This window comes from Vulpes vulpes, chromosome 6 (genome assembly GCF_048418805.1).
Source record: "Vulpes vulpes isolate BD-2025 chromosome 6, VulVul3, whole genome shotgun sequence".
Lineage (NCBI taxonomy): Eukaryota > Metazoa > Chordata > Mammalia > Carnivora > Canidae > Vulpes > Vulpes vulpes.
Genome location: NC_132785.1, coordinates 2,346,914 through 2,363,165, shown reverse-complemented (window position 1 = coordinate 2,363,165; position 16,252 = coordinate 2,346,914). Strand labels below are relative to the sequence as shown.

At 46.8% G+C, this 16,252-nt stretch overlaps 2 protein-coding genes across 13 annotated transcripts in view; one reads left to right on the top strand and one right to left on the bottom strand.

Moving 5' to 3' along the window:
* Window positions 1-7,140, top strand: part of SETDB2 (SET domain bifurcated histone lysine methyltransferase 2) — a 90,903-nt gene extending 83,763 nt beyond the window's left edge. For 3 of the 6 annotated variants that reach the window (XR_012001961.1, XR_012001960.1, XM_072760540.1), the window contains one exon: window positions 579-987. Coding sequence is in view for 1 of the 6 variants with exons in the window: in XM_072760540.1 (XP_072616641.1) it covers window positions 579-766 (188 nt within the window). In the remaining 5 variants the exon portion in view is untranslated. Of the gene's footprint in view, window positions 1-578; window positions 1,454-5,998 lie in introns of those variants that run through there. The other 3 variants (XR_012001963.1, XR_012001964.1, XR_012001962.1) reach the window with 2 other exon arrangements.
* The window catches only part of RCBTB1 (RCC1 and BTB domain containing protein 1), a 59,824-nt gene continuing 50,215 nt past the window's right edge, over window positions 6,644-16,252 (bottom strand). For 6 of the 7 annotated variants that reach the window (XM_072760545.1, XM_072760541.1, XM_072760542.1 and 3 more), the window contains 3 exons: window positions 15,896-16,047; window positions 15,250-15,380; window positions 6,644-8,995 (listed from right to left, as the gene is read on the bottom strand). In XM_072760545.1, coding sequence (XP_072616646.1) covers window positions 8,855-8,995; window positions 15,250-15,380; window positions 15,896-16,047 — 424 coding nt within the window. In that variant the 3' untranslated portion in view covers window positions 6,644-8,854. Of the gene's footprint in view, window positions 8,996-15,240; window positions 15,381-15,895; window positions 16,048-16,252 lie in introns of those variants that run through there. The other variant, XM_072760546.1, reaches the window with a different exon arrangement.

The window sequence follows — 16,252 nt, the reverse complement described above, 5'->3', positions numbered from 1 at the left end:
GTTAGCTGGAAAGATACACATCCCAGTGGGGCGTCAGGAGGAGACACTGAGACCTCTAGGGGGCATCCCTACTGACACGCACGCTCCTAATTTAATGTTGCTCCATTCCAACGTTCCACAAAGTTAACTACGGGTAATCTAGAGGAACATTTTATGTATGAGTTAATATTGTTCAACTTTGAGGTCTTCAAAAAACCACACTGTCACTGAGTGACACCATTATTATAAAGCCTAAGGATCTTCTTCCTAAAGTTTCCACAATAAAGGCCTTCCTGCTACTGAATAAAACCAAAAGCTTTTATGTAACATCAAAAACTGGCTGCATTTTAATGAAAGATTTGCCTTTATCCTTGATATTCTAACCTCGTGCTGCCTCCACTTACCCTCTCTCAACAACCGGGGGGCAGTGCAGCCTGAAGCTTACACAGTCTCTGCTCTGAGTTCTCAGACATGCAGAGGTGCACTGCCCTAGCCTGAGCCAGAAGAGGCGGCAAGGCACACACGTGCTAGGCACCTGGCCGAAGGGGCTAGGGAGGTACCTGTTCGTAAAACTGCAGTCGCGTTTCTTCTTACCGCAGCGATACAGAGAAAGATCCATCGCTGTGAAGAAAGGCAGCAGCAACTGAAGGAAGAGCTCGAGGCACTTCAGGACCTGAACCACATCATGTACTTTACTCACGAAGACAGAGACGCGAGGTCAAGTTCTCCCTCTCTCTCGGTGTCTTCTGTGTCGTCCAAGGATTACCCCTTCCAAAACCAGGAATGAGGCTCGCACCCAAGCAGCTGCGCCCTGAAGACCCGACCTGGGCAAGCCATACATCGTTAGGACAAGGCCGCTCCTGTCTCTCTGGTCGTCAAACTTCAATCCTCCTTAACTCTTGCCTGTTCTTGCTGGTCGACATTTCGTGCCTGCCGGGGTGTTTTTTTTACCACCTCCCTCTTATTATCATCTCACGTCTGCTCTCCAATAAAATGTTGAGAACACTGGCTCTTACCTCCCATCTCTTCTGCCTCTGCACTGAAAATCCTCGGGCGGCTTCGTGCTGGTGCACCGCCGCCCACCCTTCCCCCAACTCCAGTGTCTAAGTTGATTCCAGTAACACACAAGGTGCTCCTGGAAGTAAAGGCTCCCCAGGGCCTTTGCACATCTTGCTGTGAAGCCTTAACTGCTCTTCTCCCTTTCTCTGCCTTTCCTGCTGCAGATCTCATTACACCAGTTCCACCCTCATTCTGAGTACTTCTTTCTCCTGTCACCACTTCCCAATGTAATCCCCTCGATCTTCCATCAGCTCTCTGAGGGCAAAGCTCACTATTCCTGTGTTTAGTTCCCAACACGCTCCCAGCACCTAGCATGCTCAGTACATGTTGAATAAATGCATCAACTGTCCTTATCCTTTGAGACTAGTTCCAGCTCATGATGACAGATATAATAAATTTGATTATTTTTACTTCACTTGTACCAAATTTACCTGCTTTTTAAATTTCTTTTCACCTGCTGTCACTATATGGGCATACATCATCTTCAAAATAAACATTTAAATTTAAAACCACTCTTTGAATACCAGTGGAAATATGCAAGAATGAAAAAGAATTATTAAGGTTTTTCTCAAGGGGCACCTGAGTGGCTCAGTGGTTAGGCATCTGCCTTTGATATTTTTTTTTTTAATTTTTATTTATTTATGATAGGAACACAGTGAGAGAGAGAGGCAGAGACACAGGCAGAGGGAGAAGCAGGCTCCATGCACCAGGAGCCCGACGTGGGATTCGATCCCGGATCTCCAGGATCGCACCCTGGGCCAAAGGCAGGCGCCAAACCGCTGCGCCACCCAGGGATCCCGGCATCTGCCTTTGGACTGGGATCCTGGGATTGAGTCCCACAGGGAGCCTGCTTCTCTCTCTGCCTGTGTCTCTGCCTCTCTGTGTCTCTCCTGAATCAATAAATAAAATCTTAAAAGATTTTTCTCAACTGGGGGTGCCAGGGTGGCTCAGTTGGTTAAGCAGCCGACTCCTGGTTTCAGGTCATCTCGGGGTGTGAGATCTAGTCCCATGTTGGGCTCTGCTCTGAGCGCAGAGTCCCTTTCCTCGCTCGCTCTCCCAAAAATAAAGTCTTAAAAAAAAAAAAAAAAAGGATTGTTCTCAACCTAACAATATACAATTTGGATTTTTATGCACCCCCACGTCTGATTCCTGAAAACCTTATATGTTCCATTTCTGATTTTTTAACACAGCACTCTGGCTAACAGTAATGGTACATTTCAAAATGAGTCTCACCCGAGTCCCTTGCATGGCATCTGGCACGTAACAATCCTCCAAGAAATCCACTGGAGGAATACGGTATGGCTGAAAAAGAACAGGCCCACTCCTGTTGTGGTGGCAACCGCAGCTGGAACCATCACTACCAGAGGGACAAAGTCTAAATCTACTGTTTTTCAAATTCCTCCGCACATCAGAATCACCTGGGCATTTAAGAACTTCCAGGGTGGAGCGCAGGAAGGTAGGGGGCCGAAAACATCCTGAGTTCCCCTCTCCCCTGAGGTGAAGCAACGACTACACAGGCTGCAGCTCACTCTGAACACAACCTGAAGGGGCACCGGGGGGCTCGGGTTGAGCGGCTGCCTTGGGCCCAGGGCCTGACCCCGGGGTCCCGGGATCGAGTCCCACATCCACTCCCCGCAGGGAGCTGCTTCTCCGTCTGCCTGTGTCTCGGCCTCTCTCTGGGTCTCTCAGGAATAAGTAAATAGAACCTTTAAAAACCACAGTGGGGCTCACCTCAGGGGGAGCCAAAGAGCTAAGGAAACGGGGTCCCTGCCCTTCAACAGCCAGCACCCTAAGAAATGGCCCAAGACACCACACAGATGCCAGAGTTTGGGAAGCACTTGGGATACAGGTAAAGCTTTATTGACTAACTTTAGGACGCAGAGTTCTTTTGTCCTCTGGGAACAAAAGTATTGGCTGCTATTTTTCTTGCTGCCCCTGCCCCCGGCCTCAGGCAGCCAGAGGCTTTAGGAGCCAGGGCTGCTGATCCACTGCCGTTCCATCTACCTCCCAGCACCATGTGCCCTCAACGCCCAGTGCGGTGTTCACATACCAGACTAGCAAGGAGGCTAAACTGTATATACACACATTCTGGTCAAGGGACACACAAAATTAAAACATGTCCAAGAGGACATACATACAACATGGAGGAGGGAGTAAAAGCTGAACAGTGTATTTGAACTTCACTGACCGTCAACTCCATAGAGACAGCTATACACAGAGCATGTTATAAATGAACCCCACGGTAACCACAGACCAAAAGCCGATGATACGTACACAAAAGGTCAAGGGACTGGAATCCAGCGTGACAGTAAAGATAGCCATCAAACCACACGGGAAAAGCAAGAGAAGAAAAAAAAAAAACAAAAAAAACTAGGGATCCCTGAGTGGCGCAGTGGTTTAGCGCCTGCCTTTGGCCCAGGGCGCGATCCTGGAGACCCGGGATCGAATCCCACGTCGGGCTCCCTGCATGGAGCCTGCTTCTCCCTCTGCCTGTGTCTCTACCTCTCTCTCTCTATCATAAATTAAAAAACAACAACAACAACAACTAGAAAACGATTAACAAAATGGCAATCAACATACCTATCAATAGTTACTTTAGATGTAAATGCACTAACTGCTCCAATCAAAAGACACAGAGTAACTGAATGGATAAAAAAAAAAAAAAAGCAGGACCCATCTGTATGCTGCCTACAGATGACTCACTTCAGACCTAAAGTCACATGCAGAAGGTGAAGGGACTGAAAAATATACACGTTGTAAATGAAAGTGAAAAAAAAATCTGGGGTAGGAATACTCGTATCAGATAAAAGAAACATTAAAACAAAGGCTCTAACAAGAGCCAGAAAACAGGTCATGACATAAGGATGAAGGGATCACGCCAAGGGGCGCCTGGGTGGGTCAGTGGGACAAGCATCTGCCTAAAATCAAAATGGATTCAAGACCTAAATGTGACACCAGGAAACACAAAACTCCGAGAAGAGGACACAGGCAGTCATCTCTGGGACATCATTTTTCTGGGGGGGTCTCCTTGGGCAAGGGAAACAAAAGCAAAAATAAACTAATGAGACTGTATCAGGCTAAGAAGCTTTTGCACTTTGCAAAGGAAACCATCAGCAAAGGGAAAACTACTGAATGGAGGAAGATACTTGCAAATGACATCTCTGATAAGGGGTTAACATCCAAGATCAATGAGGGACCATACAACCCAACACCAGAAAGTCAAATACTCTGATGAAAAATATGGGCTGACGACCTGCACAGACATATTTCCAAAGATGACAAACAGATGGCCAACGACGCGTGAAAACGTGCTCAACATCACTCGGCATCAGGGAAATGCGAGTCGGAGGTATCACCTGACCAGGAGGCGTCACCTGACACCTGTGACAATGGCGAGTACCCGAGAGACAAGAAACAGCAAATGCTGGCGAGGAGGTGGGGAGAAAAGGACCCCCGTGCTCTGTTGGTGGGGATGCAGACGGGCGCAGCCGCCACGGAAGGCGGTGTGCGGGCTCCTGCAACAACTACACCGAAAGGTCCCCTGATCCAGTAACTGCAGCGCTGCCACTTGGCCAAGGAAAACTAAGACACTCCTGTGAAGTAACGTATGGACCTCTGCTTATTGCAGCATTCTCCACGACGGCTGAGCCACGGAGGGAACTGCGGATCCACGGGTGGACGAATGGATAAAGAAGCCGCCTCACACACACTCTCACACACTCACACTCACACAGGAATATTACTCGGCCGTAAAAAGAAGAAGGAAATCTAGGGACCCAGACAGTATTGTGCGAGGTGGCCTGAGCCAGGGACAGATACCATATGGGCCACGTGTATGTGGATCTAACACATAAAACGAATGAACAGAAAAGAGAAAAGCACAGAGAAGGGAGGGGGACGGGAAAGAGGCAAACAGGTGGCAGGACTGGGAGTTCCAACGTGTAGGCGTAACATCAGTGACAGGGATGGAGGGAACAGCACAGGGAACACGGGCAACGGCACCATGAGAACCGGGCGCCTGGCAGCCGGTAGCGCCATGTACCCCAGCGGGCGCTTCGTCTCGCACAGAATTGTCGAGCCCTGCTGACAACCTGAGACGGGTCAACTGTACTTCGATTTTCACAATATTCTGAACCGTACACCTAAAAATGGTTAAAATGGTAAATGTATGTTTTACTACAATAAATAAGAATTCAGGAAGTGAAAACGGCCCCAAAACGACAGGCACCCAGAGTCCATCCCGGACACGCTGAGCCTTCTCTCGAGCCAGCTGTGACTTTACTCTGCCTTCCTCCCCGAGGGTACATCCTGGAGCAAAGCTTACCTGCGTGTTAGTGTCATGATCTTTACTCAACACCCCCATCCCCTCGCTTTACCTTCTGACGTCACCTGTCGTTCCCACCACGGTAGGTCACTTGGCACCGCGGAGCAGCACGGGGTTGACGGTCATCAAGGAGGCCAGCAGGAGGCCGACTATTAACACAGACGCAGGCCTGTACTTGTGCGATGTCACTTCCTACTGAAAAACTTCCATCGAATTATCTACTCTACCTAAGCTTCGTTCTGCGTACCTCACAGCACAAAACGTGGGCACTAAAAAAGAAAATACATCAACGTCTGGCACCGTGGGAAATAAACGTCCTCACACACACGCACACACACAGACGCTCGCCTTGCCCACGTTTCCTTCTAATGGGCCCTGGCTTAGGTTCTCCATTCTAACCAGACTTGCTTATGGCAGGTTCTGGAAGGCTCATCAGCCCCTACCCCTAAGCCTGGGATTGTGCCACTTACCTGCTGTTCTGGAATGAGCAAGAAGGATGCTTTAACTTTTCCCTACACTTGTGCTTCTCATATTAACCTATTAAGTTTTCCCTCACTGCTGTGAAAAGCTGTTTATAAATGTATGTTTTTGTGTCAATTCCTAAACCTCTCTCTCGTCTCTCCTGATAACTTCTAGGTTCCTTGGGGACAGGGACTACGTCCTTCCCTTCATTTCTTAAGTACGAGGATCCAGACACATTATTCTGCTGCGACGGTTCACCTGTATTATCTTTCAGCAGGAATAAAACCATAGGATTTCTCTGAGGGGAGGGGACAAAACTGGGAAACAGGGGACAGGTTCACCATGGCACCCGTTTTAGCCTGATACCTGCTAAGAATCACAGGAACAATTTGTTTTTTTAAATCGTGGCAAAGTACACCTAGCATGGAACTTACCGTGCTAACCACGGTCAAGTGCGGGGATCAGGGACAGGGGGGACGTGCCCACGGCTGCGCTGCACCACGCCATCCACGCCATCCACGCCATCCACGCCATCCACCTCCAGAGCTCCTGACATGCTGCCAAACTGAAAGGCTGTATGTAGCCATGAAACATGAACTCTTGGAGTCCTCTCTCCTACCTCCAGCCTCGGGCGGGCAGCGTTCTGCTGTCTCCGTGACCTTGGCCACCTCAGTCACCTCCCATACTGGGTCATGCGGTCCTTGGCCCCCAGTGACGGGCGTGACGTCCTCAGGGTCATCCAGGTCAGGACTTCCTTCCTTCCTTCCTGAGGCAGCGCGTTACTGATCTTTGAGGGGAAAGAACAACCCTGCACACACGTCTTACTAGATTATTTATTAATATGTCATTCTAAACGTTACATAAATACAGTCTATACACTAGAGTATCAAACATTGTTCCAGTAAAAGTTCAAGAGTACATTTAGGGCTAGCTTAAGAAATATGAATACTTTGGCTTTCTTTATTACATCAGATGAAAAAAAAATTCAAAGAACAGTTTTCCTTTCCTGCTATGATTAACAATAAAACCAAGTAGAAAAATAAGAGTGTATTTAAAAAAAAAAAAAAGATACTCAAGTACTTTTCAAAAGACTTACTCCCGTTTTCTTCACTACGCACATATTAATACAAATTACTCAGTAATCTACTATGAAAAGTGGCTCTTCACGTATATGAGGAACCTCAGTAAATATCTGTTGAATGAACAATCTGTGGAAATGGATCTACTGCTTTATTTTGTGCTTTTTTTTTTTTTTTTAAGTTTTCTTTTTCAAGTAAGAGTAACAGTAAACATACTGAAGTTCTTGGTTGTCCAGATCATAAGCCTACGGAACAGTGATTGTTACAAACACTACCCATCATAGCTAATAATCAAATTAATGTGCATTTATCAACCTAGTAAGAAAAGTTCTATCGTGTTGCAGAAGTAAGTCTAATGTAATAATTGACTGGGCTTCGATCACCTGTGACATGGTCAAGAAAAGGGAACTGGGATCGCTAAGGTTTATAATCATCTTATCAATGAACTATGTTTGGGGCCCTTACTCCCACTCAACCCCCTAGACACACCTAGAAAAACTGCCAAAAATAGCAGCTGCAGCGTATCTTCTTCACCCTCTGGTTAATTTGGCTCCGAAAAGGTACTTAGGCTCCAAGTTCAGAGGAAGGAACTTCCAAGCAGGAAAGAGTTCACAAATGGAAATGAGTCCGTGGGCCAGAGAGCAGAACAAAGCTCTGTTCTTACAGGGGGCTCAACGGACACACGTGATAGAACCCAGAGCTTCCTCCCAAAGCCACGTTTCATAATCAGACCAAACAAAAACAAAAACAAAAAAAAACAAAACAAAACAAAAAATACAAACCAAACTGAACAGATCCTTTTAAATAGGATCTTTCAGGGAAACCATAATTTTGATCCTTTTTCAAAGTTAAACTGTGCGAAATATTATACGTAACACAATTAAAAGGTGAGGAAATCTAAAATGAAAGCTGCTGAGGTTACAGATAAGCAAATTTGTGATACTTGGCCTAGATAAAAGGGCTAACACGCATTCCAAGGCCTGCCAGAAAGGTGGTTTTAAGAACCGCTTCTCTGAGTGGGATGCAGTAGATCTGACGATCCAGCAACCGTCATTTAGGAAGGCAAAGCTATGCTGACCTGTCATTACTTTCCTCCCACGATGAGCATTTCGAGGGGAAACGGGGGGGGGGGGGGGGGGGGGGGGGGGGGATTTAAACTTCAGTTCTCAGACTCTGTCCTAATAAAACAAAACACTGTTGGACAGTAGTGGAGATTCTAATTCATAAAATATTGACCTTTGTCCAAAGCTCCTTCATATCAGCTTTTCACAGCTAGTCCAGGCTCCCAAGAGATCTCGGCTGACCGAGAAGTTCATCTCTACACGTTCATCATCTCGACACGTTGGGCTCCTGTTACACGGAGTATTACTCTGATACAATCATGAAGTCAGAAAAGGTCCCCAGTGGTGCAAACACTGCACAGTGCCCCAACTACACCTTCACGAAAGCCCCAAACTGCCTCCACTACACCTTCACAGTATGGCTACTGAACTAGCAACTACCGCAGCATTTCAACACGTCCCAAGGTCAGCATCCCTGGCTCAGGGTGGGGCCTCCGGGACTATCTCACAACCCACAAACGATGCCCCTTCCCGGTGTCAGTGTGTGAACCCGGGGAGTCGCCTCAGATCCCCCTTCCCGAGTTCACAGGGTCCTCTCATCAAAAACAACACGCAAAATAACCAGCAGCCAAGCTTCCCCCCGTTACAATGTTCCAGCCAAATCAAGGTCACGTTGGAGATACGCGTGTCTGGAAATAAGAGGTGATGGAAGTGGGTTCGGGAGGCGCTGGACATCCTTCATATATTCCTACGCGGAGCGCTGCCATGTGTCTCAGGTGTGGAATAAAGGCCCACCGGATGGGGTTTTACCTGCAAAATTCCGTCCCGCACAGCACAAAGCACGCCCGGCGCCCGCCCCAGAGCACTGGCAGCACCCAGGGCCGCGGGCTTCAGTTCTTAAAGGCTCCACATTTACTGGCTTTAGCAATGAATTCCTTTAGCAGAGGCCCATCCATTTGCCAAAAGGCTGCAGTCTGCGTCACTTCTGTCAAATGATTGATGCAAAACTTAAAGCAGAATTCTTCGAGGTCCTGGACGCACAACAAGAATAAAAACAAGGAGAGGCCTTTCTCATTACCTGTGACCGGGCCGATCGATCCCAACCCTCCCCCAGGTCCTCCGCCCTCCCCTAGGAAAGATGGTGGGGGCCAGAGCGCGCCGCCTCAGCAGACAAGCGGCCACAGGTGGCACCAGCAGGCGCGCTACTTAGCCTGAGCACAGCGGAAGCAGCGAGCCCAGCACCGCGGGCCCACGCCCGAGAACGCAGAGGCACGCAGCGCCGGGGACGGCCTGGGCGCGGCCCGGAGGCCACACAGTAGCGTCCGTGCGTGCGTCCGAGCGTCCGTCCTCGGCCCGTCAGGTGTCCCGCCACGGTCAGGAAGCCGGAGCATTACCGTGGAGCAGGAAGTGATGAAGGGACGTCCCCCGAGACACAGGAGAGGGAAGAACCTGCGAGGCCCTCGAGTCCGCGGGCTCCCGCGCTCCTCCAGAAAATGGCCTCAGCCCCCGAGCCCGAGGAAGCGCGGCCCACAGGTCCCGCCACGCGACTCCGAGCCCAGACTGTCCGGTCAAGGGTCTCCCGCGCCCGACGCCCGAAGGACAGACCTGCGCAGGCGAAGGCAGCGTCCCCGGCGGGCTCCCCGCACGGTCGCCCTTCAGGCCGGGCCGGGCCGCGCCCCCGGGAACCCGGTAGTACCGGGCGGACGGAAACGAGCTCTACGTTCTCCGGGGCCGCGCCGCGCCGCAAGCTCTTGCCACCAACGCCTGGACGGTTACGGCCTGGCCAGCCACGCGGAGGCCGACGCGCAGGCCTCGACCACGCCAGGAGCCCGACAGCGCCGCAGCGCCGCGGGGCTCCCCGCGTCCAGCCACCGTGGCGGGAGCCGCAGGCGGAGACGCGTCCCGTCCCGCTCTCTCGGCGCGGCCCTGCAAACGGACGCCCCCTCCTGTCAGGGCCCCTGGGCCCCAGCTGAAGGACGGCCCCTTCCCATCTAGCCGGTAGTAACGTGCGGCGTCAGCTGCTGCCGGAGTTCTGTTTCCCACATAACTCGCGACGCGTTTAAAATATCAGCACGACCTCCGCGTCAGCGTGTTTGAACGGGAGTCCAGGAGGCTGAGGTACGGCTGGGCGTCCCGCACACCACGTGGAACACCCCTCCTCACGCCAGGACCGAGGAAAACGCCCTCCCCCTGGTGCTACGACCCAAAGGTCAAGCAACAGCTTTCGGCACTAGATTATATTCCACGGGGAGATAAAAGTCATTTTGATTTTATTCATCAAAAATAGAAAACTAGTTTTTCTACACATAATTTAGGGAGAAATAACCAATCATTAGCACAGAAAGTTCTTCAAACCATGCCATGTATCGGACAAGGATCCGTAAATACTAACCTTTAATTACGTGATTTCAGATTCAAAGAAGACTGCACTAAATCCTCACACTGCAAAACCTTATCGTGTCCACGTCTAGAAATCTAGAATTCAAGTTTTTTAGAGTGTGTGTGGAAAAACCGAGTTTGTCCAGTTTCCTAATTACACAGAGGCTGTCTTGAGTATAAACTTTAAGAACTTTCTATGTAGCACAAGTTTACAGAGGGTGGGTGCCCTGCTGGCCAATCACTCCACACATGAGTGAAAACAGGCCCATCACAGGGCCTTCCCTTCCCCTCCAGCTAGTGTGAATTGGTGAGAGATCTCAGGATTCAAAAAATGTTTTGCAGTTTCAAACATTAAAAGTTTAACTAAAGAATCCTGAAAATAATCTAAATCCGGGCTATTTATGTAAGTAACTGTTGTTTAATAACTGAATCTTGCTTAAGGCAGATCTACGGAAAAGGAAGCAGTGAACGCACTGGAGAGAGAGAAACTGGGTTTGTAGGTTCACTTGCGTGAGCCCGAGGGGCGCGGCCACGCAGCCGACCCGCAGCTGACCCCGGAGCCAGCGCCCTGAGCCAGTTGGCCTTTGATGTGTAAATGAGATAAAGGTTTTTCTGATAACTCTTAAGTATTTGAAGAACCAAACATGACCTGTTCACCTTATTCTGCAAATGGTCATATCTTCACTACCCAGAAAACCTCTAGTCAGTTACCTAGAACAGGACTGCGGGGCTTTCTATAAAGTATCTCCGAGAAGAACAAGAAGGACCATCTGACCAGTAGACGAAGCTCATCATAGACAGAAAGCATCTTCTTAAGGCGCACGGAATACAGGAGTGGGGTAGGGTATAAAATCAGGGGCTCTAAAACGGTATTCTTGGTACTTTACTAAAACTGAATTCCTTATTAATGAATAAATGGCAGTGAAATTATTATAAAGTGGTTCCGAGGTAAATCAGATAAAATATCAGCTTTGCTGCAATTAGCAAGGAAGCGCAAAATAAACTGCTATTCTGAAATAATTTATAAATCCATTCCAAATTTTCTGACATTTATATTATTTCATTAACTTGTATACTCTGAAGATAACTTGTTTTTTCTTTCTATAGATTTTTCTTTAGTAACAAAATAAACCACAAACAACTGATGGCTTTAATACCCACATTTAAAAAAATGCTACTACAGCCTGAATGAACTTAACCAATCCTAAGTCCTCCAAAGCTAAAATAGGTGAATGCTAAGAATTCTATGGAAGGCACATGGCCAGGGTGATATAGGTGGCCTCTGTGTCACAAGCCCCACTCGAGACACATTCCAGATGGCAAGAGACTGTGAATTACTCCTACTTATGTCCAAACATGTTGTTAGGGTAGTAACAAAAATGAAACCCCAAAACTTTAAGTTTAGAATTTATTTTATAGTGTATGTCAGGTGCGAAATATTCCAGATCACAGTGGTCTTTGGTTTTGTTTTTTAGAATACTTAAATGTCTTACTACGCAGGACAAAATAAGGTGCTTTGTCTCACTAACCAAAAAAATACAGTCGACTGTAAAACTTTTCATGGAAAAAAGTTTTCATGGAAAACTTTTAATTTCAAAAGAGAAGGAAAAAAAAACCTCACCATCTGGCTTTAGCATAAAACTTTTCAATACCAATATCCCAAACCAAATCTGGAATTAGATTCCTGGCCTTATTATTTATGGCTTCCCACCAATAGCAAAATCTTAGGACGTAAGTTGCTCAGCAAGGAGGACTTTCTGGGAAGCTCTCTACTCTGGTTCTCAACTATTTCTCCTAATGTTCAAACATATATAGAAAACAAAAATTTGGGATACCCGTGTGGCCCAGTGGTTGAGCTTCTGCCTTTGGTTTAGGTTGTGATCCGGCGGTCCCGGGATCGAGTCCCCCATCGGGCTCCCTGTAGGGAGCCTGCTTCTCCCTCTGCCTGGGTCTCCACCTCTCTCTCTCTCATGAGAAAATAAAATATTTAAAAAAACAAAAACAAAAAACAAAAACTTCCTGAAACAATATAAATAGAAACATTTCAAAATTCATGTAATGAGATCTAGAACTCTCTTGGTACAGCGTTTCATTCACATTTTCTCCCTTGATGGCAATGTTCACTCTGTACTGGAGGGATAGAGACGTGCTCCTGCGCGAAGCCCTTCAGTCACAACCTACAGAGAGCCTGACAAAGCGCTCGCAACTCGGGCTCCACGAGCAGCTTACTGTAAAACAATCTTCCTCACTACTGAGTCATTTTTGTTGCTTTTATGTGCGTATATTTGCTTTGAAACTATCTTGTCAAAGGGGGTATAGAGGAACTGCAAAAACTTTCAGAAAAGAGAAGAAACACGAGGAGCACGTAATCTCCATCTTCCTAGTACTTCAACCACAGGATGAAGGAAGAGTCATCTGGTCTCCCTAAGCAGAACTTCTGAAAGTCACTCAATTTTTTTGGCAATTAATTTCCAATCTGACTTAAGAGTAGCTTCCTCTCAACTAATGGATTTGGTAAGTGGGTTTTATTTTTATATCCTAAACACTTTTTTATTTACTTACTGCATTTTAGAAGGAACTATAATGTGAAAGTACATTAGTCAATTATAGAACTCCTGTAAGAATCTAAAAATAGAGAGAGCCTAGAAAGACAGAGGTGGTTCTTTCTCTTTTTGTCTTCTGTTTTCTAATTTTCCTACACTGAATGTATAGTATTTGTGGGGTTGGGGGTTTTGGTTTTTGCATTTTTTAAAAAAGCACAGCTTTGTGCTGAGGTATTTTGAATACATTTAATCATTCATTTAACTCCACATACACTCTTGAGCGCCGACCAAATGCCCATACTCTCACAGACTCTAGGGAATCACATGTATTTTCAGTCTCAAGGAAGGGACAGTATTTAATGTGTCTATACTTAATATGAGAAAAATGAAAATAGGTAAATAAAAAAAAAACAACAAACGAGCTGGCAGGGGTAGACGTGGCACAAGGTTTTTTTCTGTGAACTTTCTGGGGTAGGTTTTAGCTTAAAGTGAGAAAGAAATTTCCAGCACCTAGTGTGGAGATGTTTGCCTCTGGCCAGATGGTTCTAACTGGTTTTAGTCAGCAATATCCTAATCCCAGGAATGTGGACCTCATTAGCAGGGAAGAGTGGTAGGGAGAGACCCAGAGAAGATGCTGAAGTCAATTAACAAACAGACAGAACAGACATCGGCCAGTTAAAAATTGTATCACTGGGTAGAATGGAACCTAAAGAAAGAGCACTTGTAATAAAGAAGTTCATGGCGTCACAGAAGAGGCAGAAAATCTATACTTCCATTTCCTATTAGAAATGATCTACTTTGATCATCACTCCATCTGTTGCCAGGCCACAGTGAAAGTCAGCTGTTTGACCTTATCAATTATTTATAATCATAATATAATCTCAAATAAAAATAGGATGCATTGTGGAAAATATAAGACACAATGATCCATTCTGATCCCTAAGTGTGATAAAGATGAAGTCTGTCTTCCCCCACACCGAGGCCACAGTTACAGACCTCTGCAGGTGTTTGGTAAATCCCCAGATGCCAGGCACTGTGCCTGGTCAAATGATGACAAAATCCCTCTAAGAATGGGCTGTGTCATTAAAGGTGTCTGCCTTAGTCAGACCTCTTGAACTCCAAGGCTATTGCTCTCTACCTTTTGTTCTCTATAATTTTTTTTTAAGATTTTATTTATTCATTCATGAGAGACAGAGAGAGAGAGAGAGGCAGAGACACAGACAGAGACACAGGCAGAGGGAGAAGCTGACTCCATGCAGGGAGCCCGACGTGGGACTCGATCCCGGGACTCCAGGATCAAATCCTGGGCTGAAGGCGGTGCTAAACCGTTGAGCCACCAGGGCTGCCCTGTTCTCTATAAATTTATAAAACCAACCATACCAGCCTTTAGTTCACCAGCTCTCCTTAATACGTCCTCAGGTGGTACCATATTCATTCAGTTCAACAGACATTTATTACCCAGTGCCTACTGTGTGCCAGGCACTACGGGGTTCAGAGATGAATAAGAAACTGTTCCTGCTCTCAAGCGGCTTACAATCTGATGACATTCTGGTCCTTAACTTCAAAAAAATGCACTAAATGCAAAATTTTAGACTCCCCAAAGGCCATTTATTCATGGACTCTCTTGAGATCCATGAATCCTAGATTAAGAATTCGATCCAGGGATGCCTGGGTGGTTCAGTGGTTGAGTGTCTGCCTTCAGCTCAGGCTGTGACCCCGGGTCCTGGGATCAAGACCCGCATCAGGCTCCCCGCAGGGAGCCTGCTTCTCCCTCTGCCTGTGTCTCTGCCTCTCTCTGTGTCTATTACGAATAAATTAATTTTTTAAAAAAGAATTCAATCCGTACAAAACCAATCATTCACAACCAAACACACAAACAGAAAGGAGTCCAGAGCAAGTTCTTGACACATGAATAGCTGAGTTATAATTAGAAAAAGACAGAGTTTCGGAGCATACACAGATAGGAATCATACAGCATCCTTGGTTTACAACACGGTAGACTTAGGGAGACGGCAAAGTGAGTCTTGAAAGAAATATGTGTGCTGACCTTGAGAAGCACCTCAAGCTAAAATATGGCAAGAGCCCAACTGGGTAGGACACTCTATTCCAACCCGCAGGACAGCTGCTTGGACCTCAGTTTCTTTTCTTAGTTAAAAATGAAAGTAGAAAAACAACCATTTTTGAAACTATGAACATAGAATAAACTAAGCAAGGCCAGATTTCATTTTTTAGGGCCCAGTCAGTTCATGGATTCCCTAAAGAGAAGTGAAATTACTCCAGTTCCTTGTCTCATGCAAGAAGGCGGGGGTGGGGGGGGGGGGCAGGGGGCGGCCCCGGGGAGTTTGTTTGTTATTTTATGTTACCTCTGCATCGTATCTGACTGCAGCAGAGAACAGTGAAAACGCATTCTCCACAGTAATTCCGCGCTTGATAATGTGCTGACAAAGCTTTCTCAGTCGGTTTTCACAGTAAGACGTGGCCAAGTCCAAAAGACCTAAAAGCAAAAAGTATGGAAGGTTTAATCAAGTTTACGCTAATTTCCCACAATTTATGAACATACATATTTCATTTTGCCAAAAAGTTATGTAGATAAATCAGAAGTTCCTTAGTGAATAATACTCTAAAGTTTATTAAATAAATCCTTTTCACGCCTTACCTCCCCCATCCCAGAGCTGACCTCCCCTACACTCACTTCATACCACTTCTTCTACAACACAGAGGGGAATAAACAGGACCCCCCGCCCCGATTTTGTTTCCAAGAGGAGATGCTAAACGCATTAGCAATGTGCACTTCAGTATCAACAGATTAACACAGTCCACGATCGTAACCTGTGGCCGCAATTGTTAACCATAATAATTATATATCACTATTTTTAAAGGCATTTACTTCAAATACTGTCTGAAAGCCACGTAAAAACCAATAAACGACACATTTTCACGCTTCAGCACTATTAGACCACGAGGGGGATTCTGACCGCGCGGCTCGGCCCATCCCGGCGGCGGAGGTACCTATAGCATCCTCGGGCGGCAGGTCCACTGTGTCTGTGTAGAGGTACTGGAGGAAGGCACGGTACACTGGGTAAGAAAACTGGTCTATTTCTATCACCTCCTTCATATCCTCGTTCCAGTAAGACTGGAACATGGATCGAAAGTGCTCACACCTAAACAGAACAGGGAGAGTTAGCTCGTGCGGTATGACAGGCGTCCCTACCTACGGCTACACGGGGCCCACACGCTCCAGGATCAGGAACCTTTCGCTAGCACAGGCTTTCGCATTCACTTCTTGCATATATTCACTTGCATTTTTTTTTGACGAGTTATCTCCCATTAAATATTAAGAATTATAAACAGAGCCTAGAAGTACCA